The sequence below is a fragment of the Myxine glutinosa genome, chromosome 3, assembly GCF_964187855.1.
Source record: "Myxine glutinosa chromosome 3, kmMyxGlut1.1, whole genome shotgun sequence".
NCBI classification, from domain to species: Eukaryota; Metazoa; Chordata; class Myxini; order Myxiniformes; family Myxinidae; genus Myxine; species Myxine glutinosa.
In genome coordinates, this window is record NC_136263.1 from 47,248,131 (window position 1) to 47,275,812 (window position 27,682).

General features: G+C 40.5%; 1 protein-coding gene across 2 annotated transcripts in view; it reads right to left on the bottom strand.

The window, feature by feature from the left end:
* The window catches only part of TMEM181 (transmembrane protein 181), a 60,341-nt gene that overhangs the window by 2,684 nt on the left and 29,975 nt on the right, over window positions 1-27,682 (bottom strand). For both annotated transcript variants that reach the window (XM_068110968.2, XM_068110967.2), the window contains exons 5-16: window positions 24,985-25,100; window positions 20,215-20,325; window positions 17,804-17,884; window positions 17,074-17,173; window positions 16,743-16,873; window positions 13,145-13,236; window positions 9,618-9,675; window positions 9,007-9,109; window positions 8,658-8,709; window positions 5,467-5,549; window positions 2,659-2,748; window positions 2,276-2,348 (exon numbers count right to left, since the gene is read on the bottom strand). In XM_068110968.2, coding sequence (XP_067967069.2) covers window positions 2,276-2,348; window positions 2,659-2,748; window positions 5,467-5,549; window positions 8,658-8,709; window positions 9,007-9,109; window positions 9,618-9,675; window positions 13,145-13,236; window positions 16,743-16,873; window positions 17,074-17,173; window positions 17,804-17,884; window positions 20,215-20,325; window positions 24,985-25,100 — 1,090 coding nt within the window. The remainder of the gene's footprint in view (window positions 1-2,275; window positions 2,349-2,658; window positions 2,749-5,466; window positions 5,550-8,657; window positions 8,710-9,006; window positions 9,110-9,617; window positions 9,676-13,144; window positions 13,237-16,742; window positions 16,874-17,073; window positions 17,174-17,803; window positions 17,885-20,214; window positions 20,326-24,984; window positions 25,101-27,682) is intronic.

Below are 27,682 nucleotides of genomic sequence, written 5' to 3' on the forward strand. Positions count from 1 at the left end.
TATGCGTTGCTGTGGCAGGTTGTTCCATTCCCGATGTAATGCACGTTCCAATTCATCCAGATTGGCTATTGGAGGGACCATCTTCGCAATTTGTCGTCCCAACATGTCCCAAACGTGCTCGAGGGGGTTCAGGTCAGGACTGTACGCAGGCCAGGGGATGGTTGTCACAGCACCTTGCTCCAGCAAGGCTCGGACGCGTCTCGCACGGTGAGGCCTGGCGTTGTCATCCATGAAGATGGGTCTGCTGGCGAGGGTGTGGTCATCGAAGTGCGGGATTACGGTGGTATTCAGGATTTCCTCGGCATATCGCTCTCCGTTGAGCTTACCTCGCACAGTTATCAGGTCCAACTTACAGTCATGGGAGAAGCATCCCCAGACCATAATCGAGCCACCACCAAAGGGTACCGTTGGTTGAATGTTTTTAGGTGCATACGCGGTGTTTTTGTGGCGCCACACCCGAACACGCCCATCTGTCACGTACAGCAAGAACCGGCTTTCATCCGACCAATGAACTCGCCTCCAAGACCGGATGTTCCATCCACGTCGCGCTAGGCACCATGCCAAACGCTCCCTCTGATGTCGTTCGAGTAGCCTTGGACGCTTGATCACTCGTCCTGACCTTAAACCGGCCGATTTCAGGCGGTTCCTCACGGTACGGTGACATAGCCTTCTGTTGGGCAGCCAGTTGTCCTTCAGGAAATGGCTCGAGGCGAAGGGATATCGTCGCACCAGTCTCAAAAGCGCTCTATCTTGGCGGACTGTTGTCACGCGAGGTCTTCCAGACCTTGGGCGGTCCTTCACCGCATCCGTTTCCTGGTGTTTCTGCACCAACCGACTGATCACCGAATGGTGGTAACCAAACGTTCGAGCTACAGCTTTTCTGGACATTCCGGACTCGATCATGCCTATTATCCGCCATCGTTCTCCGTCCGACAACCGTCTACGAGCCACCATTACGAGAAAATGACCATGTAACCCCCACACGAGCTCAGGCGTGACTTGCAATAACCCGTGATGATAGTGCATTTACAGAAAATCACGACCACGTGGATGATAACACGTGCTGCACGAGCGATGGGCGTCACAGATGAGTGCACTCATCTGCATTTCATCAATGGATAATTGCTAATGTCATACCAATCATTATTTGATCTCACATACCTTAGAATATATGCCAATGTATACATATACACAAATAATATATATTAGGGGGTGCTTACCTTAATTCGTTGTGTAGGGGTGCTTAACTTAATTCTTTGTGTATATCTGGATGGAACCTCAGTCTGATGCCATTGGATGGAAATAAGTAACTAAGCAGCTTTAAAAGTTGCCAGTTGTACCTTCCCAGGACTCGGCTTTAGCAAAACTGAGTAGGACCCTTTTTTATTCCCATGCAAGGAATTTCGATGCAGGCAGAAGCCATTGGGTTCATCAAATTCTACAGTAGTACTGCTTCTCTTTTGTTCTTTTTTTAGCTGTGACGAGCAGCTCTATGAGAGGACCGCATTGTTGTTCTTGTTGTTGGGGTGCCTTTTTGAATAGCGCATGCGCATACACTCGGACGTGCGTTGGTATGAGGTAAAAACATCGCGGCCTAAAATCGCGATTTGTTTGAAGAAACCAGAATAAATTTAGCTGAAAGACAAAAAGACGCTAGTGCATGCGTATAATTTAATGACTGGTCGAATTTGGTAGCGCATATTGCAACGGATATCCTCATGATTCTACACGTCGCAGCTGGTGACCACACTGTGGTCATTTTTCTCTTGTTTTTTTTTTTTACAGGATCTAAGGAGTGGAGCACACACACACACACACACACACACACACACACACACACACACACACACACACACACACACACACACACACACACACACACACACACACACACACACACACACACGACTGTTAGATGCCGTCACTTCCCGCAGCATTCTGTGAAGCAGTGATAGGCACAACAATGGTAACGCCTTTCTCACCGCACTCAGCAGGGCATTTCCTCAGCAGGAATTTCCTCCACATAGATGCCAACATGGTTGTTTGTCTGTGCTCTGTCCTTTTAAATGCTGAACGTCAACCAAGGAAGCAGCACATACCAGTTGTAACATATTTTGTATGGCGTGGCCACAGGTCAAAATTTTCCTACCTTCCCACCTTAAATTTAACCTTCCTACCTTGCTACTTGACATAGTTTTTTTTAAAGATGATATGCGCAAACTTTGCATTGTTCACCATCTGTAGCCTGTGCTCATTAAAAACATGCTGCTAATACCTGTTGCCATAGATGATGTCGTCGTCAGAATCGTTCAGCATCGAGAATGCAGGGTTATCCTTAAGTTGTGATTCTGCACACAGAAAACAAAAGTACATTCCTTTGTGGAAAAACTCTGGATGAAGCTCGAACATCGGCTTTCACCAGGATGTCAAAGGAAAGACAGAGCTCCATTGGGATTGGTGAAGAGTGGTAGTGAAGTGTGTTGTATTGCTATTATGTTATTGCCAATAGAAGTACACAATTATGTTACGCATGCTTTTGTATTTCAATGGGTATACGACGACAAACCATGAACGTAGGCTAAAAGTTTTGCAAAACCAGGATATAATAATAAAAATTAAAAAAAACAACAAAAAAACACAAATCCAATGATTTCTTACCAAACACGGCGTTCTTAGATGGTGAGCAGACAAAGGCGAGAGTATAGAGGTAGAAGTTGAGAAGTCCATAGAAAGACAGAAACTCGGCTGGTATACAGAGTCAAGAAGAAACAGGTGTAATCGTTTACGCAATAATAAAAATGGTACATAAAGGCAGGGCAAATGTTATGTACAAAAATAAACACGACTAGGCCAAGTTATACAGCACAGTATTCGAGGCAGTTACTCTTTTGATTCACTGTTCGTTTTAATATTACACATGGAGGGATCTTTAAGATGACGCCGCTTCAATATTTGGCCATGTCGTTAATTCTAAAGGGTTCTGAAGAGTAATTCTAAAGTGTAATTCTACAGGGTAATTCTAAAGGGCAATTCTAAAGGGCAATTCTAAAGGGCAATTCTAAAGGGCAATTCTAAAGGGCAATTCTAAAGGGCAATTCTAAAGGGCAATTCTAAAGGGCAATTCTAAAGGGCAATTCTAAAGGGCAATTCTAAAGGGCAATTCTAAAGGGCAATTCTAAAGGGCAATTCTAAAGGGCAATTCTAAAGGGCAATTCTAAAGGGCAATTCTAAAGGGCAATTCTAAAGGGCAATTCTAAAGGGCAATTCTAAAGGGCAATTCTAAAGGGTAATTCTAAAGGGTAATTCTAAAGGGTAATTCTAAAGGGCAATTCTAAAGGGCAATTCAAAAGGGTAATTATAAAGGGTAATTCTAAAGGGCAATTCTAAAGGGTAATTCTAAAGGGTAATTCTAAAGGGTAATTCTAAAGGGTAATTCTAAAGGGTAATTCTAAAGGGTAATTCTAAAGGGTAATTCTAAAAGGCAATTCAAAAGGGTAGTTATTCTAAAGGGTAATTCTAAAGGGTAGTTCAAAAGGGCAATTCAAAAGGGCAATTCTAAAGGGTAATTCTAAAGGGTGATTCTAAAGGGTAATTCCAAAGGGTTCTAATGGATAATTCTAAAGAGTAATTCTTATGGGTCCTAAAGGGTCATTCTAAATGGTAATTTCAAAGGGGAATTCTAAAGTATAATTCTAAAGGATAATTCTAAAGGATAATTCTAAAGGATAATTCTAAAGGGTAATACTAAGGGATTTTAAAGGGTAATTCTAAAGGGTTCTGATGGATAATTCTAAAGAGTAATTCTGATGGGTCCTAAAGGGAAATTCTAAATGGTAATTCTAAAGGGAAATTCTAAATGGTAATTTCAAAGGGGAATTCTAAAGTATAATTCTAAAGGATAATTCTAAAGGATAATTCTAAAGGATAATTCTAAAGAGTAATTCTTATGGGTCCTAAAGGGTCATTCTAAATGGTAATTCTAAAGGGAAATTCTAAATGGTAATTTCAAAGGGGAATTCTAAAGTATAATTCTAAAGGATAATTCTAAAGGATAATTCTAAAGGATAATTCTAAAGGGTAATACTAAGGGATTTTAAAGGGTAATTCTAAAGGGTTCTAATGGATAATTCTAAAGAGTAATTCTGATGGGTCCTAAAGGGAAATTCTAAATGGTAATTTTAAGGGGGAATTCTAAAGGGTAATTTTAAAGGGTAATTCTCATGGGCTTTGTTCACTTATAGGCTTTGCCTATTTCATATTAAAATTGCCAAACTGAACCGCTTCCTACAGATACGGGTGCAATTATTTTTTTTTGTCCAAGGAGTGACAGAGAAACTGCACAACAGGAGCCATTTAATAACAAACACACTTTCACAAACATGCGACTGTAGAAACAAGACAAACACTGAGCAGCTGTGAGGTGAAGAAAACTGGACTTTCTTCAGTGAAAAAAACGTTTTAGTAGTTTTCGATTGCATGATGGTTAAGAATTCTTTTTTGAGCAATCGTAATATGTTTAGTGATTGGACCATTGGATTATTAAGCTGTTGTTCCATATTTGATACGTTACAAGCATTTGGCTATTGTGGTGCAACATTCTGGATAGTGTGTACAGAGCCTTCTGTCATCACACTGAATAGCCATGGTAATAGAACCCATACGCAAGCAAAGTAAAGCATGGAAAATTTCAGCATTCTATTGCAAAGCCACTTATTAAGGCAAAATTGGCAATTATTGTTTGATCGCCATTGGGACATTCGTAATAACCACCCACTCGCCCCAACTTGTTAAGGCATGGTTAAACAATCAAGGTGAAACACCCATTCTGAAGAACAGTACCACAGTCGGTGATTCTAAAGGGTAATTCTGTACACAAAATTGGAACTGTACTCATTGCCCAATATAGTTCAGATCTTGCAAGCAAATGGATAAATTACATCGCTAGGGGCAAAGAAAAGTGTTTTCTTCTGTCCTTTATGTAGTTTAACTATGCCGACGCTTCCAAGAGTAGCGTTCAGCCAAACAAAAACGATAATAAACCAGAACAACACTCAGTAGATTGCATAACTCTGCCAAGCTGACCTGTTTCCGCTTTGTAACCCACCGATACACTGGATCCGAATTCGGATCTTCACCAAAATGGAATCAATTCGCCCTCATCACACACCCAACCAGTCCACCAAGTTTCATCCAAACCCATCCATAACTTTGAGATATCATGTTATTTATGGGTTTAGCCAAATCTCTCAATGTTGAAGAATCACTTTTTAAAATCTCGTATCAGGATCAGGATTCAAATCTTCACCAAAATAGTCAATTGTCCTCGTCACAAACCCAACCTGTCCACGAAGTTTCATCTGAATCCATCCATGACTTTGAGATACCGTGCTTACAAACAAACATACAGACAGAGGTGAAACCATAACCTCTGTCCAGCTTCAGTGGTGGAGGTGATAAAAAGGATATCGCTTCGATAGCGTGTTGAGAGTTCTGGAATGAAGTTTTCATCAAGCACCCTCGAACCGAACCGCAGTATCAGAATTGCCAAGCTCACATGATCAGAAAGAATAGAAGGATTGGTTAGTCATCAATTCAACCATTGATCAAAAATGAAACAAAACTTTCCGGATCAGAAACCAAAGCACAGTGTCTATTTTGGCATCTTATTTTTAAAAGGCGTTATAGTCATGGCACCCGTCCTCCTTTAATGTCATATAGAGCAGAAATGATTGATCAAAAATTGAGAATACATTGTTTATTTATTCACTAAATAAATGCACACCGTCTGCAGATGGTAATACACAGTTGGAGTAGCAGATATCTTCATGGCTTGCTAGTAGATTCAGATGTATTTCTCTCCAATAATTTAATAAAACACCCTGTGCGTAATTGATGCCACAACTTGTTTCTTTAAAAACATTTCAACTGCTACTGATGAGGGACGTTTAAAAACTCAACCAAAATTAAATAAAACAAGCGGCAGAATTGCTTTGCAAGACAAGTACCCTCCTGGTGATATTTTCGAAGTCCAAAAAGGGCAAAACTCGGAAAAATTGACGTCGACACCCTGAAACTCGAACTTGCTCTGTAAATTATCATAATAAAGCCATGTACCAAGTTTCAGTTGAATAATGTTAAAGGGTATGGGGTGGGACGTGGGTGGGTGGTTAAAGGGTATGGGATATGGTGGGAGTCTGAAAAACCACAGGTGGGATAGACAGACGAACAGACAGACAGTGCAAGAATGATGTCATCATAAGCACCAAAAGTTTCAAACAGTGAGAACTAACATAATTGATAATCAGAAAATTTAACTTCACAACCCTCTGAGAATAAAAATAATAACAACAAAAAAAAAAGGACATGCACCATTAAAACAATAAGTACTTACTTTCTTATCCTCTTCGTCCCAATGCGACATAAGGCTGCATTAAACAATAAGTGCGCCTATTTTATCCAGCAGCAAGCAGGTTCGGCCTTGCAAGTCCAAAATGGCTGCGAAATGTCACAAGTATGTATATTATGAATTCATATGCAGCGTGTGGCTGCTAATTGCAGGGAATGTGGCTGTGCCGCTGATGCAGTGCCCCCTGTTACGAGTAAGCTGGTATTCATTTTGCCAACCTCGGAAGGATGACAGACCGAGTCAAGCCACCTGGTGTTGTTTAACGACACGACAAGGGCTCAAACTCAACACCCTAAGATCTTAAGCCAGCCACTTTAACCGTTAAACCAACACCAAGCTTACAAGTATGTAGAAACCAAACACCATTGCCTGTCCATCCTTTCATATTCATCAATAGTGTTTTTCCTTCACCTGAATACTAGCGAAGTTACATTTACTTGCACATAGACCATTAATTGGTACATTCAAAGAAAGAAAAACTATGAGTAGAACAAGCGCATACCTCCGCCAGGCTGAACAGCTTATGTTTTGTATCCCAATGATAGGCCGGATCTGGATTCGGACCTGAACCAAAATCAAATTGGCTTGTTCTTGTCACTTAACCAACTAATTCACCTAGTTTAGTCATAACCCGTCCATAACGTTTTTAAAAATATCACAATATATACAGTGCATTCAGAAAGTATTCAGACCCCTTCACTTTTTTCACATTTTGTTATGTTGCAGCCTTATGCTGAAATCGTTTAAATTCATTTTTTCCCTCATCAATCTACACTCAATACCCCATAATGACAAAGAGAAAACGGGATTTTAGAAAGTTTTGCAAATTGATTAAAAAGAAAAAAACTGAAATATCACATTTACACAAGTATTCAGACCCTTTGCTATGACACTTGAAATTTAGCTCATGCCTCCCATTTCTCTTGATCATCTTTGAGATGTTTCTACACCTTGATTGGAGTCCACCTGTGGTAAATTCAATTGATTGGACATGATTTGGAAAGGCACACACCTGTCTAGATAAGGTCTCACAGCTGACTATGCATATCAGAGCAAAAAGCAAGCCATGAGGTCGAACGAACTGCCTGCAGAGCTCAGAGACAGGATTGTGTCGAGGCACAGATCTGCGGAAGCCTACAAAAAAATCTCTGCTGCATTGAAGGTTCCCAAGAGCACAGTGGCCTCCATAATTCTTAAATGGAGGAAGTTTGGAACAACCAGGACTCTTCCTAGAGCTGGCCGCCCGGCCAAACTGAGCAATCAGGGGAGAAGGGCCTTGGTAAGAGAGGTGACCAAGAACCCGATGGTCACTCTGGCTGAGCTCCACAGATCCTGTGTGGAGATGGGAGAAACTTCCAGAAGGACAACCATCACTGCAACACTCCACCAATCTGGGCTTTATGGCAGAGTGGCCAGACGGAAGCCTCTCCTCAGTGAAAGACACATGAAAGCCCACAGAATCTTGTTTCTCAGTCTGAGACCTTTAGGTGCTTTTTTGCAAACTCCAAGCGGGCTTTCATGTGTCTTTCACTGAGGAGAGGTCCAATCATGTCCAATCAATTGAATTTACCACAGGTGGACTCCAATCAAGGTGTAGAAACATCTCAAAGATGATCAAGAGAAATTGGAGGCACCCGAGCTAAATTTCAAGTGTCATAGCAAAGGGTATGAATACTTATGTCAATGTGATATTTCAGTTTTGTTTTTAAATAAATATGCAAAACTTTCTAAAATCCTGTTTTCTCTTTGCCATTATGGGGTATTGAGTGTAGATTGATGAGGGAAAAAATGAATTTAAACGATTTCAGCATAAGGCTGCAACATAACAAAATGTGAAAAAAGTGAAGGGGTCTGAATACTTTCTGAATGCGCTGTATATAAAATCGCTTTTCGCCCCATCTCTCAATGGTGAAGAATCACTTAAAAATTAAGCAATTCTCGTATCCGAATCCATATTCAGATTCAGATTCAGAGCTTAACCAAAACTGAAGCAATTCTTCCTCGTCACACACCCAACCTCTCCACCAAGTTTCGTCCTAATCTGTCCACAGCTTTTTCAGATATCCCGCTATGTATCGTTTTCGGGCCGATCTCCCAATGGTGAAGAATCACTTTTAAAATTATATTAGCCGGATCCGAATCTGGATTTTCACCAAATAAACAGGGGTGATAAACAGTCAAACAGACAGGGGTGAAAACATAACCTCCATGCACCTTCGGTGGCAGAGGTAATGACAAAATAGCAGCTCACCTAAAGCAAAAGATGACAAAGGTCAGGCCAGTGAGGAACTTAAGGCGCAGATCTGTGAAGGAAAATAAAATTATATCCAAACATTCAAGTCTTCCACATATCAATCTTTCATGAGTCATGCGACATTTAAATTCCAAAATCAAATGCAAGACCGCACCACCCAGTCCTGCACTGGGACTGGTTGCTGAAAAATAAAACTTCACTTTCATTAATCAAAAGCGAGTCAATGTGCATCATGTCCTGTGAACAAATAAACAAATTCCCAGTTCTGTTGTGTTGTGTTTAAATAAATAAATAGAACTTCCAATGCAGTATCAAATTGGTTGCAAAGAACCACGAGCAATCATACCAAAGTAGGGTGTGTTTCGAAGCTCTGTGCATGCCCTGAGGATGAGGAAGACGAGGTAGAGGACGTACAAAGAGCCGACAATCAAAAAGAATATTTTCATTCCCTGCAACATAAAAAGAATTGTGTAAATGAGCAAGACTCCAAATCACTTTATTATCCTGCCAACGTTATGCCAGGCCAGAAACTATACAAAGCATGACTGGCATAGTCCATTTACAAACAAAATGGAAAGAAAGAATCCTCGAACAAATGCAAAATTCTAATTCACAAGATATTAATACAGTATTTCTCTCTGGGATTAAAAACTTTGGCCCAATCATCCCTTCATGATATTATCTCTCTGTCAGAATGAGAAAATCAGGAACCACTTCCGCATGGGGTCAGGGTACGGCATCTACACGGTAGTTTGCAACATGGCAAGGAGGGCGGAGGTTGATATGAATAATTAATATCAAAGTATGGAGCTGACTTGCTCTATCATATTAATGTATCCTGAAAATGTTCTGTTAATCATAATCCTCCAAACAACTTTTATATTGAATCCTCGTCAATTTAATTCAGCGATGCTGATGCAATTCTCGTCGAAATGAAAAGCTCGAGTTCAGACTTACTCTGAAACTCCCCGAGTCCATAGGGTAATGGAAAGTCGGGTCGTGAAGTTGGTTTTTCCTGAAACAACAACAAGCACTGTAGAGAAACTAAAACATCGTGATAATGGATCAGTGCAATAAAATGCAATCGATAAGACCTGAGGATGAGGTTTGCATAAAATGCATAAAATGCACATTAGATTGCATCAAATGCAATCGATAAGACAGCTTCGGGTACAAAAGTGCTTTGGTTTGAAAAAAGAAAAATGAAAGAAGATGAAGTACTGTAAAAAAGGAGGGGCCTCATTGTAATTGTAGAGGCTAGAAACATGCAGAATTCTACAATAGAAAAAGTTTATGGAAAACATCTGACTGGTCATTGGTGGATGCTAAAATCCCAAAGTGTCTCGCAAATAGTGGGGGAGTTACATCCGGCAGAATAGCGCAGAGGTTGCACACTTTCCTTTTAACTGTCTAGTTTGGGTTCAATTCCCGACCCGACTATAATCTGTCTGATTGGTGCTTCACTGGTGGGTGTTGCATCATAAAATGTGTCATCACGGATGGATGTCAAGTCAGGTGTCCCATCTGCTGGCATTAGTTGGTGGACGTTAAATATGCTATGGTGTCTTTCACAAAAACTACACGAGTTATTGCAATCACCATGAACAAATTTCTGCCATGATCAGTCAAACGTCAGGCCTAGACAGCTGGTTTGTGAACGATTTAGGCCAAAAACATTCCCCGGCCAACCCCACAAGAACATGGGAACAAATGGGGCCCTTAAATATGTGGGTGGTAGTCGTGTAGTTTCAATAATTTGGGAAATGGCTCAGCCATTCAGAAAGTGAGGAATTCGACGGAGATCTCTCACACCTGCAATTTACAAGTTTTAATTTTCAAGTTGCTGCTTTTTTTTTTTTTTTGCTCTCCCATCTTCCCAGACTCTGTGTGTGTGCAAACTTGGCTAAGCTACACCACAATGAGACAGAGGTTTTTATTGAGTAGTTATTGTTAAGTGTGTATTCTATGTTCGCCTTATCGTGCAAGCTTATCAGGATTTGGGCTTCGTGCCATTGTATTAGTAATCTATTGTAGGATTGTACAGTTTATTACCGTTATTCTTTTATTTGTCGTCATTATTATCAAATTGTTAAAGACTAGCGTGGTGACATTTTCTCGGGTTTGTCATTGGGGTGTCAGCTTTAAAATCCAGCAGTTAGATTTTAGGCACAGACCCCATCTTCCTCCCAAAGGCTTGAATTTTTTACTTACAGCGCATTCAGAAAGTATTCAGACCCCTTCACTTTTTCACATTTTGTTATGCTGCAGCCTTATGCTGAAATCGTTTAAATTCATTTTTTCCCTCATCAATCTACACTCAATACCCCATAATGACAAAGAGAAAACAGGATTTTATAAAGTTTTGCAAATTTATTAAAAAGAAATAACTGAAATATCACATTGACATAAGTATTCAGACCCTTTGCCACTTGAATCGGTTGACACTTGAAATGTAGCTCAGGTGCATCCCATTTCTCTTGATCATCTTTGAGATGTTTCTGCACCTTGATTGGAGTCCACCTGTGGTAAATTCAATTGATTGGACATGATTTGGAAAGGCACACACCTGTCTATACAAAGTCTCACAGCTGACAATGCATATCAGAGCAAAAACCAAGCCATGAGGTCGAAGGAACTGCCTGCAGAGCTCAGAGACAGGATTGTGTCAAGGCACAGATCTGGGGAAGCCTACAAAAAAAATTCTGCTGCATTGAAGGTTCCCAAGAGCACAGTGGCCTCCATAATTCTTTAATGGAAGAAGTTTGGAACAACCAGGACTCTTCCTAGAGCTGGCCGCCCGGCCAAACTGAACAATCGGGGGAGAAGGGCCTTGGTAATAGAGGTGACCAAGAACCCGATGGTCACTCTGGCTGAGCTCCAGAGATCCTGTGTGGAGATGGGAGAAACTTCCAGAAGGACAACCATCACTGCAACACCCCACCGATCTGGGCTTTATGGCAGAGTGGCCAGACGGAGCCTCTCCTCAGTGAAAGACACATGAAAGCCTGCTTGGAGTTTGCAAAAAAGCACCTAAAGGACTCTCAGACTGAGAAACAAGATTCTGTGGGCTTTCATTCTTCCCGGTGGCTTAGTTTGTGTGAGACAGAGTGGAGACCAGCGATCCTGACACGGAGGGTGCAAGATGATTCCGGTCACCATTAACACTCCAAAGTCAGGAACGTAGTACTACCCTGGGTGTTTGCTGCCTACAACCTACTACTGGAAAAAAAATTGGTCAATCGCTGTTTGACCTTCCCAGGGCCATGCATCACATGCATAGGGGATAGCATGCGGCTAACTAGTGTGCCTCCTCATATACATGATTGACAATATATGCTACTGCCCTAAACTTGCATGCTACCCCATTAGTTGCAGACAAGAAAAAAAAAACTGAGCTTATCTGAAACTTTGGTAAAACAGAAATAATAGAGATCCTTTAAGGAAGCAGCTTCAATCCATTGATACAAAAGTCGTGCATGATATAGAGGTTTGGATAAAGCATGCATACACCTGGACCTCCAACATATTGCAAGAATGAAAACTGGGTGTTTGGGTGTGTTATAACATCCTTTTTGAAAATGGTTAACGAGGTGCTCATAAGGAAAAAAAACTGATGTGGTGGTGTACCAATATTGCGGCCCACCATCTTGGTCAGCCCACTGCACCTCGCTAGGTTCTTAAGCCGCCGTTTTGTTTTGACCTACTCAAATGTGCCTCCCCTTGGAAACACGATTGATTAATCATTACATAATTGAAGCATATCATCAAAATCTGGATTCGGATATGAGGATTGGATGCTGTAGACTAAATAATGTCCAAATCTGGAGTGAAATAAGCCAAAATTTACCATATCTTTCGATTTTATAACTAAGTGTATATATGCATTTATTTAAGCGAGGCTGGGATTCTCGTTCTGGTGTTAGTTTTTTGTTTTTTTTTGGTCAGGTAAAACGCATCTCGCTATACAAGATCGGTGCCGGTGATAAATATACGGTGGAATATATATACATATATACACACAGTCACACACATATAATTTTAGTTCCATTTAATCTAAAAATAAACATTTTAAAATATTCTCCTTTTGAATGTTCAACATCGAAAACAGCAAAAAACCCAAGTGTGAAATTTAATTTGGTTATCATGAATAAAAGGCAAGCATGACACCAGGAACATGAAAACATAGCAAATATCCCAAAGTAAACTTTGAGTTCTCCTTTACAAAGCCAGTGCAAAATAAATTACTGTGTATCACGATTACTTAAGATAGCAAAGCATAATGCTTCAATAAAGGAGCCTCCCTTTGGTTAATTAAATGCGCGTGATCAAACAAGATGATTTTATCCAGCAATTATGTCATTTTAACTGGCAAAACAATGATGCCATGTAAACATCCACGAATATTTACATGGCATCACAATATTTCATAGATACCACATATTTCAGATACAGTGGAGTGCAGCGCTTTACGCTGTGTTACGTACGTCTGCCAGGCACCGAGCATGATGGCCGCGAGCCACAGCGTGCCAACGATGAGGAGCTTAGGCAAGTAAAACGTCACAAACCGGCCCTGGCTCTGGCACATTGGAGAAGAGAAGAGGTTTGAGTGGATGGACAAAAGCAATCATGCTCGAAATGGAAAATCACTGAAGGAAAAGGATATTTTAATAACCGAAAAGAGAAAAATGCAATGTATTTTCTTCAGAATTTAGAAACAAAGTTAAAACTGTAAATTGAGACAAAATAAACGAATTACTGCTAAACCATTGCACAATTATTAATTTACCAGATGAACAGAACATTAATTTACCAGCACAATTATTAATTTACCAGATTAATTTATCATCCGTCCAAAACACCCCAAATCTGCCTCTTTCAATCCCTAACTTCTTTCCTGAAATTCCTAGTGGTGAAATTCCTAGTAGTGTTCATTTGCTTTATACGTGTACTGCTCCCCTCCTCCCCCAGCCCTCCCCCTTCCACAGATCCTTGTTCTCTGTTGTTGTGCTTGTGTGCTTCCCTCTCTCTCCCCCCCTCTTGTCTCCCACTCCCTTCATTGTATGTTTTATGTGTATGTGCAGGTTTTCATGTTCAATGTGTTGGCTAGATTCTGTATTTAAAAAAAACAAAAAACAGATGTTGCATTTGCTCTGAAATACATAAAGCATCTTCACTGAAAAAAAGGTTCATATTTATCTTTATGCTAAAGTAAGGGCATATTATTGAAGAATTAGCATGGCATCAAAATTCTACAATAGAAACTCTTGATGGAAATTATCTGCATCAAATTTTACCTGAACAAATGGACCATTTTAAAAGGAAATGTTTCCATCTCCTCAATGAGCATTGCTTCAGACATATCCATTTTACTCTCAGTTTTTTCAGCGACAATTGCATTCAGCTTATCAACATACATGGATAGATACCATTGCTTTTGCTTTGCTGCCAAATGTGTAACAGAACAAACAAAACCATGACAAAACTCGAACGGCACTCAGTGGAGAACATGCCTCCCTCCGCCAGGCTGAACAGTTTACGTTTTGTATCCTGCTGATAGGCCAGATCCGCATTCGGACCTGAACTAAAATCAAATCGGCTTGTTCTGGTCGCATAACCAACTCATCCACCTAGTTTTGTAACCGTCCACAACTTTTTGAAATACAATGCTATATATCGTTTTTGACTCGATCCTTCAATGGTGAAGAATAACGTAAAAATTCAAAATTCCTCATATCCGAATCCGTATTCGGATCTTCACTAAAATCGAAATGATATGTCTTTGTCACATACCCAACCTGTCCACCAAGTTTCGTCCGAATCTGTCCAAAACTTTTTGATATATCATGCTATATATCATTTTTTGCCCCCATCTCTCAATGGTGAAGAACCACTTTAAAAAGTGTCGGATCCAAATCCAGATCCAGATCTTCACCAAAATCGAATCAATTCGTCCTTGTCACATACCCAACCTCTCCACCAAATTTCGTCCACAACGTTTTGAGAAATCTTGTTCACAAACAAACAAGAAAAACGTCACAAAATCCACCCCCACTCTTCCCCACATGCCCCCCGCCCCCCCAAAAAAGTTGCCATGGAGACATCAAATTGTCCTTTTTATCAAGATTAAAATTGACGATCTTAATCAAAGCTCGGTTCAATTGGATGACAATCGATTATGTTTCAGATGAAAATTGATGATATTAAAAGTATGACCTTGAGTTGACCTTTTGGCCTCAAAAATAGTTGATTTTCGAATTCAGTGATGCACTATGCAATTGCTGTTTAATTTTCAAGTCAATAGGATGAAAAGTGACAATTTTAGAAATTTGACCTCAAAATCAATAGGTTTCTTCCTTATGACCAACTCTACCATTTTGTGAAGTTTTGCGAAGATTGGTTTAAAATTGTGACCTGTAGGCGATTGACGTACAAACAGACAGAAAGACAGACAGACAAACAAAGAAATATGTCATGCATAGCACGATACTTGCGAAATTAAATTCAGTGATCTGTTATGCAAATCTACAAATTTCAAGTCAATCAGATGAAAATTGAAGATTTTAGAAATTCCACCAAAGTTGTTGACCTTTGGCCTATGTTGACCTTTTGGCCTATATTGACCTCAAACATATTTGGTGGTTGAATTCAATGACCTGATCTGTAAATCCTCTTTAAATTTCGAGTCAATCGGATGAAAATTGAGGATTTTAGAAAAATATGACCAAGTTGTTGAACTTTGACCTTTTGACCTCAATCAATAGGCTTCTTCCTTATGACCAACTCTACCATTTGGTGAAGTTTCACAAAGATTGGTTTAAAATTGTGACCTGTAGGCGAATGATATAGACAGACAGACAGACAGACGAATGCACAAGACTGACCAATATACTTGAAAATATTAGATTTTCACAACAAGCAGACAGGGTTGAAAACATAACCTCTATCCACCTTCCGTGCTGGAGGTAACAAAGTCCCATCAGTGTGGCCGATGCTCATAAAAGGTAAAGGGCTGATTTGTGTGCAGATCTGTTAACTAAATAAAGGTTTTTTTCCCTCTCTGTTTGAACAATCTTTACCATATCATCGATGACGATGAGGAAATACTCTATTGTATTCCAAACATTTATTTTTCCACTTGGCTAGGGAGATTTTTGGGCATTCCCTTTTAAACAAGTGGTATTTAGTAGCTATGCATCAAGCAGTCACCCAACAACTCGTGAACTAGTTCAGGCTGGATTTTTGTCTCGACTCGTCTCATGAAATATCTCAATTTGAGATGGCCAGAATTTTGCACAAACCAATAAAAAAAGCAAGCAAAAAGAAGTCCTCCAAACCTGCCAGACCATTCTGATTGTGGCTTTTACCAACAAGAAATGCTGAGTATGGCTCTTGATGGAAGTTTTGGCCCAAACTATTTCGGGACTTGGTGGTGGAGACAAGTGAGATTGGCATCATAAGAGGACCAGAAAAAGAGGTGCAGGCAAAGTGTCCCCTTTGTGAAGATCATTATTAATTCAACTGGATTTTTAACTGACAATTCCAAATTGATAAGACAATTCCCCTGAGACGAACTTGGTGTCATCACCTGGTATTGGCCTAATGGTTCGGGTGGCAGGCTTGGGATCTGAAGGTCCTGAGTTCAAATCCCATTTAATTAACGCCAGGTGGGGTTGACTCAGCCTGTCATCCTTCTGAGGTCGGCAAAATGAGTACCAGATAACTGGTTATAGAGAGGCATTGCATCAGCGGCAGATGCGCCACGCCCACAAAAATAATTCACCCAGCAGCCGGGTGGCTGCACACGAACCACCACTACTTGGTGTCAAGAAGTGAAGAATCCTATTCTTTAAACACTGCTGCTTTGGGCTAAATTTGAACCCACAAAGTGTGGGATGCCAGTCCAGTTTCCACAATACTAGAATACCACCAAACCCAATGTCATGCCATCCGTTATTATTTGTATGTGAATAAGTTCATCTTATGTGACAAAGTTGTTTGAAATAGCCTCCCCTGATTATAGGAACAAGGTGAAATTGTATTTGTCTATTATAGTCAGTTTTGAGCAAAATCAATTATTCTTACCTGAAGGCGCATGGCATGATAGGTGCAGAGCCAGAAAAGAAGCAACGCAGAGAGGAAAGTCGCTTGGAAAAGGTCATCCAGTAAGCCAGGGATCCACGAATTAACAAGGAAGGACAGTGGGAAGAGAGGATCTGGGAAGCAATGGAAAGAATGGGAAGGAAACAAGGATGTGTTTGACATAATATAATGCAATCACCAAATCATACAAGTATAGCCTGGCACTCTTAAAATCAAATAACTTTATTTTTTAACTCTAAGATGATTCAGCAGCAGAATGATCTCAGAAACAAATCCATGATGCAAAATTAAAAGGGGGTTAACTGTGATGTACCATCATAGAGAAGTAGAAGTGGGAGAAGAAGAGCGAGCCATCGTTGCTCCACAGACCAATCGCGCATGGAAAAGCGACGCAGGCTATGAGCCATTATACACTAAAAAAAAAGCAGGAAGATAAAGGATAGTATGGTAGGCAGGACAAAAATAATAAATAAACTAGAAGGGCACTAGGTAGAGTGCATACCGCCATCACGCCCTGAATCAAAATTTAATCGGCTTATTCTTATACACCAAGTTTTGTCAGAACTCGTCCACAACATTGAGATATCGTGCTACATATCGTTTTTGGCCCAATCTCTCAAAGGTGAAAAAACACTTTGAAGATTAAAATTTTATCATACCTGGATCCAAATTCGGATCTTCATCAAAATGGAATCAATTCGTCCTCGTCACACACCCAACCTATCCACCAGGTTTCATCCGAATCTGTCCATAACTTTGAGATATCATGCTACATATTGTTTTTGACCCAATCTCTCAATAGTGAAGAATCACTTTAAAATGATCATATCCGGATTTGGGTCCTAACCGAAATCTAATCAATTCGTCCTTGTCACACACCCAACCTCTCCACCAAATTTCATCTGGATCCATCCACAACTTTTTGAGATATTTTGTTCACAGGCAGACAAACAAGCAGACAGTGGTGAAAACATAACCTCCGCCCAGAGTCGGTAAAAACAATGAGAATGGGGCATTAAGTTGGAGAAAAAATATATACGTACCGTGACCATAAAAGTAAGAACGAGGAAGACGAAGCGAAACCAGATCTCGAGCTGTGTGAATGCTGCATTATACGTCGTAAACTGCAATGACCATTGGTAAATGTTCATTTCCAGGAAATAAAATTAATTTTGAAAGGCAACAGTGGTGGTTGGGAGAGAAAACAGCACATCATTGAGGGGGCTTTGACCAACATATTGTGCTGGAGAACATTTTACAAAGGTGTAGGTTAGAGATGTGGATCATGACAGACGAGCATTCGCTGACAGATTTAATCAAAAGACAGATATTGGAGTTTCCCAACCCCCTCTCCCACTTCCTGTTCCTGTTCCTGTTCACCCCAACACCCCCTCCCACCACCCCACACCCCAACCCCCTCCCAGCACCCATTTACCCCAAACCCCCCTCCAACCACCCCACACCCCGGCCCCGGCCCCGCATGTCCCTTGCTTCTTGAAGTATTTCCCTCACATTATATCCACGGCTCCCTCTGGTTAATTTACCCAGGTGAGTCCTTCAACTTCAGCGTTTCCCCGGTAAAAAAGGAAATTATAATACCCTCTGCCACCACCACCAGGTGGCGTAACACAACGCACATTTACATAGAGAATTTATGCCCCCTCCCCGTCCCCCGGCCCTCTGCGTGAGGCCGCGGCCACATAGCCTATGTTACCCCCCACACAAAGTTGTATTTGTATCCTAACTTTGGAGTTTGTAACTTAAAAGATGTGGCCATGCATAAGAACAAAGGCAGACAGACAGAAAGCCATAGAGAGACAATGGCATATATATATATATATATATATATATATATATATATATATATATATATATATATATATATATATATATATATTTATATATATATATATATATATATATATATATATATATATATATATATATATACAGTGGAACCTCGACTTACGAGTGCCCCAACTTACGAGTTTTTCGAGATACGAGCCATCGCTCGGGCGGTTTATTGCTTTGAGATGCGAGCCGAGATTTGAGTTACGAGCTTTCGCCACCCGGTCACGTGGTTTATCTTTCCGTGAAAGTACAGTATCTGTCGTATATCGCTGCATTTTTGTTTTCGCATGTTTCTTTATTTTGAGTTTACGCCGCCAGGTGGGTTCCGGTCACGTGGTTATCTTGACGTGCACGTACAGTATCTCTGTCGTATAGCGCTGCATTTTTGTTTTCGCATGTTTCTTTATTTTGAGTTTACGCCACCAGGTGGGTTCTGGTCACGTGGTTATCTTGCCGTGCAAGTACAGTATCTCTGCCGTCAACTTGTTCAGAGTGCCGGCGATAGCTCGCCTTCTCTTTGTGGAAAACACGGTACTGAGAAGAAGAAGAGGATGATGTGCTTGGATATAAAACACGCAATCGTCGAAAAACATGAGCGAGGTGCCGAGGAGGACGTATATAACGGCAGAGGAGAAGAGCATGCCAGGCCACAACTTGTTCAGAGTGCCGGCGATAGCTCGCCTTCTCTTTGTGGAAAACACGGTACTGAGAAGAAGAAGAGGATGATGTGCTTGGATATAAAACACGCAATCGTCGAAAAACATGAGCGAGGTGTCGAGGAGGACGTATATAACGGCAGAGGAGAAGAGCATGCCAGGCCACAACTTGTGGATATAAAACACGCAATCGTCGTGTTTTATATAAAACTTGTGCTTGGATATAAAACACGCAATCGTCGAAAAACATGAGCGAGGTGCCGAGGAGGACGTATATAACGGCAGAGGAGAAGAGCATGCCAGGCCACAACTTGTTCAGAGTGCCGGCGATAGCTCGCCTTCTCTTTGTGGAAAACACGGTGAGATCCTTGACATCCAACAACTAATGGGACGCAAACGGGGCGCCCAGTTTAGCGGTACACACATTGATGAATCACCCTGCCTGTGATTCACCCATGACAGGTTATAGCTGGGTCGGGATTCAAACCCAGGCTGGACAGTTTAGACTTTAGAGTCAAGTGTGCGTACCTCCAGTCCAGGCCATCCTGCCAACTTGTATGCTGCATACAGGTGAAATATAAAGCGCGAGATATTTTTATATATACTGTATATTTTAAAAAAAATTGGTGTGGTTTTTGGCGGGCTGGAACGGATTAATAGCATTTCAATGGGGAAATTTGATTTGAGATACGAGCAATTTGAGTTACGAGCTCGGTCACAGAACGAATTAAACTCGTAAGTCAAGGTTCCACTGTATATATATATATATATATATATATGTATATATATATATATATATATATATATATATATATATATATATATATATATATATATATATATATATATATATATATATATATATATATATATATATAAAGCAGGACTGTAGGTAAAACACACCAACTTCTTATCCATCTAATCCCTTGCAAATACAGAATATGTACCGTGAACTCCACATCAGAAATGGGCTCGTTGAGGTTTTCGAAAGAGACCATGGTCACGTACTGCGAGTAGTAGAGAAATCCCAGGTGCAAGATCATGATCTCATCACAGATCTGGGAGAAATTAAAGACAGTTGAAAGGCAAACTAAGAATAGAGATAAATAATCTTGGCAGAACATCAGAAGCCCTAAGCGGCAGAGTAAAATCATGTACATTTGAATAAGTTTACATGAACTCAAATCTTGAATAAACGTTAGACATCATGTGCACGGTTATCAAGACAATACTATCGACACCAAGCTAACATGCAACGAGAGAGGTTCCAGGGAACCTGAACTCAACTGGTCTCTGTCAATATGGTTAGAATATGCATAATAGAACCACAAACGATATCGTTTATATGTGCTAAAAATATATGACAAAAATTGATTTTCAATACGGCCACCCTGCCACGCCCCTTTTTGGGCGTGCAACTAGTTCATGTCTTAAAGATGCTGCATAACAAGTTTCATCACATTTAATCAATATTTGTGACTTTTAGAGCATTGACGTCAAATTGTTTACAGACGACAGACAGACAGACGACAGACAGACGACAGACAGACAGAGGACAGACAGACGACGGACACTGGGTGTCGACAAAAACTCACCTGGACATAGACCAGTTGAGTTAACAAATCGAATCAGATAAATGGCAAAAAAAGGATCATAACATTAAGGGCTCAAATGATGGCTACAGAAGCCTGAAGGTAATGATGAGAGGGATAAGAAAGTTGCGAAGAATTTGCATTTTGGAGAAGTAAGGAAAGAGTGAACATACACAGAATTTTTAGATTTCAAAAGCAGGGTTTGCAACTACAATGAACTAAAAAAGACGTAAAGAGATAATTGAAATCTTTTCGCCAAATAAAATATACAGTACAACATAATAGAGTTCATAAGAACACTCTTTACCCTGAGCAGTCTTGAGAAACAAGGACATGGGTGGGGTATGCAAGCGGCAAATTTGATTGGTCGACGATCGTGATGACGTAAAATGCTGTAATATTTTATCTAAGTCCTGCACTGCTAAATGGAAGGGGTTTGAAAGTGCCAAAAAGGCTATTTGTGTTCTTCAGCATTCAAGTATATAATTCAGTTTAAATGCAATAAAAATTTTAAAGGTTGTCGAAAAAGACAAATTCGGAAATTTACCACCATTGAAGTAGCATCTTTTACACCACCTTAAATACACCACCCCGTGTATTGATTAAATGAGCCCGTCTCCTGTGCAGTAGGAGGTGGATGTGTGTGTGTGTGTGTGTGTGTGTGTGTGTGTGTGTGTGTGTGTGTGTGTGTGTGTGTGTGTGTGTGTGTGTGTGTGTGTGTGTGTGTCCAGGCCGTAACTTTTTTTTAACCATTTGAGCGATCCTCATCAAATTTTCACCAAAGCTTTATTATGATAATACGGAGAAGGCAAATTAATAATTTTGTTGCAAGGTCAAAGGTCAGCAACACATTTAAAAAAAAAAAAAAAAAAAAAAAAAACACCTTTAGAGGCCATTTCCCCCCACAGAGCAGGGGTTGGCCTTTTTCGGACACCTTGGTCCCCTTTTTGAAGCAATGTTTTATGGCCGGATGCCCTTCCTGCCGCCAACCCTGTTGGACACATGTCTTGCGACACACAGGGAATTACCAGTGAACTGGTACTCAATTTGCTGACCTCGGAAGGATGACAGGCTGAGTCTGTGAGTCAACCACCCTGGTGTTAATTCAGCGATTGACCGAGATTCAAACCCAGGATCCTCGGATCCCAAGCCGGCACCCTCACCGCTAAGCCAACACCAGGCCGATTGTCAGCATCACATAAACATCATCACTTTTCATCTAATTGACCTGAAATTTCAATTTACCATTTGAGTTTTGTCATCAAATTTTTAACAAAGGTCTATTATGAGAGTATGGAGAAGGTAAATTAATAATTTTGTCAAAAGGTCAAAGGTCAGCATCACATAAAATCGTCAATTTTCATCTGATTGACCTGAAATTTCAATTTACCATTTGAGTTTTGTTTTGTCATCAAATTTTTAACAAAGGTCTTTTTATGATAATATGGAGAAGACAAATTAATATTTTTGGCAAAAGCTCAAAAGGCTAAAGGTCAGCGACACCTAAAATCATCAATTTTCATCCAATTGACCTGAAATTTCAATTTGACATTTGAGCTTTTTAATTTTTTTGTACACAAGATCGAGGCTTGTGTAAGAGCTAACATTAATGACAAAAAATCATAAACGGACACATAAAACATATAATAAAGGGAGTGGAAAACAAGATGGGGCGAGAGAAGCACACAGGTACAATAGTAGAGAACAGGGACATCGGGAGATCTGTGGGAGGGAGAGGGCTTGGGGGCGGGGGGCATGGAAAGGGGAGAGGGGTGGGAGAAGTATAAAACAATTGGATACTGCTAGGACTTCCAGGAAAGAAGTCAGTATTTCAAAAAAGTGGATCTTTCTGCAGGGGTAGAAAAAATCAAGGTAAGAGATAGTGGTGAACAGCTGTTTTAAAGACCTGCAGGGAGGAATGGGACTGAAGAGAGTGAGGGAGTTTGTTCCAGAGGCAGGAGAAAAGAGGAATGAAAGAGTGAAGGTGAGCAGAGAGTCTTGATTTTGGCAGTTTCACCAGAAGAGGGTTGCTGGCAGATCTTGTGCAACCTGAAGGAATATTTGGGGACAGAGCACAGACGGAGCTGGGGGAGCTAGGCCGGAGAGGAGTCTGTACAAGACAGAAAGACCACCAACCTGCCTGTGGTGAGCGAGTGAAAGTCCCTCAGAGTCAGCTTCATCGCATGAGATTCCAATGATTCTGAAAGCTTTGGTTTCAACAGCATGAAGTCGAGCTAAGTGTGAGACAGGAACACCAGCCCAGAGGGGAGAGCAGTATTCCATCATGCTGCAGATGAAAGCCTTGTAAGTGGTGAGGAGCTAAGGTGCGCCAAGGAAGGACTTTGCACGACGGAGTGACCAGTCGACGTCGAGTCGACCACGACCCAGTCGGTGACTGGCTTTGGAGGCCAGCTTGGAAATGTGGTTTTCTCAGGCAAGATCATGGCAGATAGCGAGACCCAAAAGCTTGAGTGACAGAACTTCTTCGAGAAGATTGTTGAGAAAGTAGATGGGAGGGTTGTCCAGACGGTCTTTTCGGAGAGACAAAGTGAGTATGTGAGATTTGTCAGGATTTGGCAAAAGACATGTTCCACTTGTTTGACCAGTCTGTGATTTTGTCCAGGTCTGCAGAGAATAAGGAGGCCGCTGCCTGCCGATCTGAGGGATGAGGTATGGAGCTGCAGAGAGTGGAGTCATCAGAAAAGAGATAGAGAGGATTTTCCAGAGAGTTGTAGAGATCATTGATGAAGACCAGAAAAAGCACAGGGCCCAGAACACTGCCTTGAGCAACTCCAGCCTGAACAGGAAGGAGAGATGAGAGAAATCGATTCAGAGCCACATGTTGACTGCGACTGGTTAGGAAGTCCGCAAGCCATGCGTGGAGGTTTCCATGGATACCATAAGAGGAGAGTTTGGTGAGCTGAGCGGGGTGCCAGACCATATCGAAGGCTCCGATTTCCGGTTTGGCATTGAGGACCTCCATCCATTGTTGAGACAGCAGAAGCAGCATGTCCAGAGTAGAGTGACCTGGTCTGAATCCAAATTGATGATCAGAGATCAAGCCATTGGAGAAGAGGAAGGATTTGATATCCGAAGCAATGATGGATTCCATGACTTTGCTGATGATTGGGAGCAGGCCAATTGGTCTGTAGTTGCAAGGATCTGTTTTCACACCTTTTATGTGTTAAGCAGTAATGTTGGCTAATTTCCAAGCTGATGGCAGATTACCTTGAGCAATTGAGAGGGTGAAGAGAATAGAGAGACGAGAGGGTGTGAAAGAGCGGCAGAGCAGGATTTTAGGACCTGTGGGCTGATGCCGTCTGGTCCAGTTGCAGTTTTGACATCAAATTTTCAACAAAGGTTTTTGAGAATATGGAGAAAGTAAATTAATAATTACGTCAAAATGTCAAAGGTCAGTGTCACATAACATCGTCAATTTTCATTCGATTGACCTGAAATTTAAATAATTTGCATATTGGGTCACTGAATTGGTTCACCAATCAAAAGCTAGAAGCTGATTGTTTTTTTTAGATCAAAAGCTCAAAGGTCAAGGCTGCATAACATCATCAATTTTCATTTTGTTTTGTTTTTTTAACCGTTTTTGTTATTTGAACATAAGGAAGAAGAAGAAGATGGCCGATTACAAACAGACGCAGGCGGGCTCGTGCCTGTTGTTTGGGTCCTTTGTGACATTAATAAAACAGTCCATTTCCTGTATGGAATGATGTTCAATTTTACTTGACTGCCAGACAGAATAAAAATATTATCTCACTCCTCTCTGCACATGGGGGGATCGGGACAAACTCCGAGCCAAAGTAGGCTACAGCAAAACTACAGGTTCCTTTTTCCGATTCATGTTCAAAATATAACATTCAAATGAAATTAAGTAGTTAATAATAGTTAGTTAGTAGTAGTTAATAGTAGATATTTGTAGTTAGTTGTAGTTTGTAGTAGTTAGTAGTAGTTAGATAAGTAGTTCCTCGATCTTAAACTGATGTTTGTGGACAGAGACAGACAAAGTGAACCAAGTGCTTAACTGCACATTTTGCTTTACGTGCGTGGGGTAACAATTGTAACACAATAATTGGAGAACAGATATAAAGAGCAGATCTTGTATTCTCTCACCCTTTCACAATGCAGGTGACGAGAGTGGTTAAAAGTCCCCAGGGGAGCTAAACTTGAGTCCTTCTTTCGACCACTGAGCTTTACCAGTATGTTAAACGGTCTCGTAAACACGTCGTCTAAACACACACAAACACAACAATTTCATGGTTACTCTGTAGCAAGTGTCAAACAATCAATAAAGCAAAGCCTTGTGGTCATGGAAACTAACTTCCGGTTTATGGGATACAAGAGCTAAGCACATTTGAACGAGCCAGCATCGATGAGAATACAAGCACCTAATGCATCTTGGGAGGAAGGTCTACTCCAACCATGCTCCTTCACATTACAAACAGGCCTCCAGCATTTAATTTATCCAGTTTCTTCACTTAAAATAATCCAAATTGTGTTTAAAATCAGACGGCAATTATAAAGTCAAGGGCACAGAAAGCTTGACTCGAACCTAAATACTCCACCTTGCTAACAAGCCATCTTCATGATGCTTTAATTTCTTATTTCTAGCTTGGACTATAAATATTCCACAAAAGTTTCACACATATTGGTTCATCTTTTACTGGTACAATAAGATCACTGGAGTAATAATATCTGCAAAATGTATGCTCAAGATCACCGCAGATGTTGCAAAGTTATGTTGGGACCAGCAAAAGATTTATGCAGGAGAGAGAGAAGAAGGTCCCTATTCTCAGTCAGTGAGTAGGAGATAAAACCAAACATAAAAACACCCCATCCACAACAGTTTTCTTCCTCCTTCCTGTAGTCGAATGCTGCACATCATCAATTATGTGTCGGGTTGTGTGCTTTGTGCTCTAGAATCAAGGCAGGCTCTACAGACTGTGGAAGTGTAAATTTATAAAGCAAGTAATTTCTATGAGCCACAACCTGCTTTCCTAGTCTGCAAGTTTTTTTGTGGTTTCCATGCAGAATGTGGGATTTTCTAAAGTTGGCAAGTTATCTCCAACACTGACCAGGTTCGTTTGCTCGAGAAAAGTAAAACACTTAGTATAAGGCAATGGCAGATCGCATATTGCCATGGCAAAATCATTTTTTCTAACTGAGGGGAATATGTAATACAGATGGGATATTTTTTTGGAAAATAATGTAATGTTAGATCAAGTATGTCTTATGGAGTTATATAAGCAAATTGGAGAAAAAGGTATTGTTTTCTTTTAATAATTAAATAATACAACTGGAGCCACAATGTCTACCGAGGCTCTTTGAAGTGATTTGCTGGGTTATCGAGGCTTACTTGCCAAAGCGCTTGGTAAACAAATGCTCATTTTGACAAATCGTTTCAGCTCGAGGTCTGGCAAACTACCATTGTTTTAATAAATTAGATGTAAATATTTGTAGGGTGTGTTCCTTCCCACTTTTGCCTATGTGACTTCTGGGGGATGGTAGTTCCGAAGTCCATTCTCAACTTAATGTTACAACTGGGTTTTGAGAAAAATTGTGTATAGAACTAAAAAATTACGTGCAGTATTGAGTTTTAAAACAAAAATAAACTGAACAACGGTTCGGAAATAATAAAGTATAAAATCCATGTAGGCTAGCTCTCTCTGGCTCTCTGCTTCTCAGTAAAAATCTTTTGTGGGATTGCAGTATGATTTTGACTTATGAGGGAAAAGATGAGTTTGCAGATTGAAAAAGGATGGGATTGCCATAGCTATTGGGTGACTGTTTTAATTAAATAAGGACTTTTCTTATTTCATTGCATGCCTGTTTTGAAGTTTTAACATGACTTATTAAAACTCATGTTACTAGTGTGTTAATTCGCAATATTGTATAATAACCCTTGCATCAAACAATAAATGAATTACAGATAAAGCCACAGAATGGTAAATCATTTGGTATAGTTTTAATAATAAAGGCACTGTAATTATTTTATGACTAAGGATAATATTGTTTAAAAAAATGTGCTTTGAAATAAAGTAAGTGGTCTTTGTTCTTGTCATGTCGAAAATGAGTAAAAGATATATCCACTTCGCTGAGAATGACCTTCAGATGTTCTTGAAGTCTTCATACAGGATTAGAGAGAAGGGGGCTCCGAGATGTTTGGCAGGAGACAATGGAAAAGCAGAAAACCGCATTAAAGAATTTGAAATGCAAACCTGCTGTCAGCGGGGAGCACCCTCATCCCAATATTTCACTTGACCAATCACATTGTATCCTCCCTCCACTTGCTCCCTCCCACCCAAATTTTGCCCAACCAATCCTACTGCTCTCCTCCCCTCTCTTCGCTCCTCCCCCCTCCACGTGCTCCTCCCACTTGAAATTGTATAAGAATCAGAAACTGATGTCCAGTTAGTAGGATTAGCACTGGGTCTGTAAGATGTTGGTTTGCTGTACTTAGGATGTTTTACTTGGCTGGTCGATTCTGTATATTTACACTGTATGTTAACTGTATTCTATGCATGCTGGTGTTTGATGTGGCATTTCTTTGTGCATCTCTACTGTACCAGGATTTCACTTGGGACCTTCTGTGAATCTTGCAATGTAATTTGTGAATTGTGATATGGTTTGATAAAGGTTATTGTTTCTTGCTGTGTATTTTCTGGCAGACAGAAAGTGTTGTCCTCCTCGGGAATTAAAATTTGTGACTCTCTTCTGACAAGTTTATGGACATTGAATTTTTGGTTCATCTATTACATACTACTGTAGGAAAATATCCCTAACATGACCTTTGTCATGATGAAAACACTTT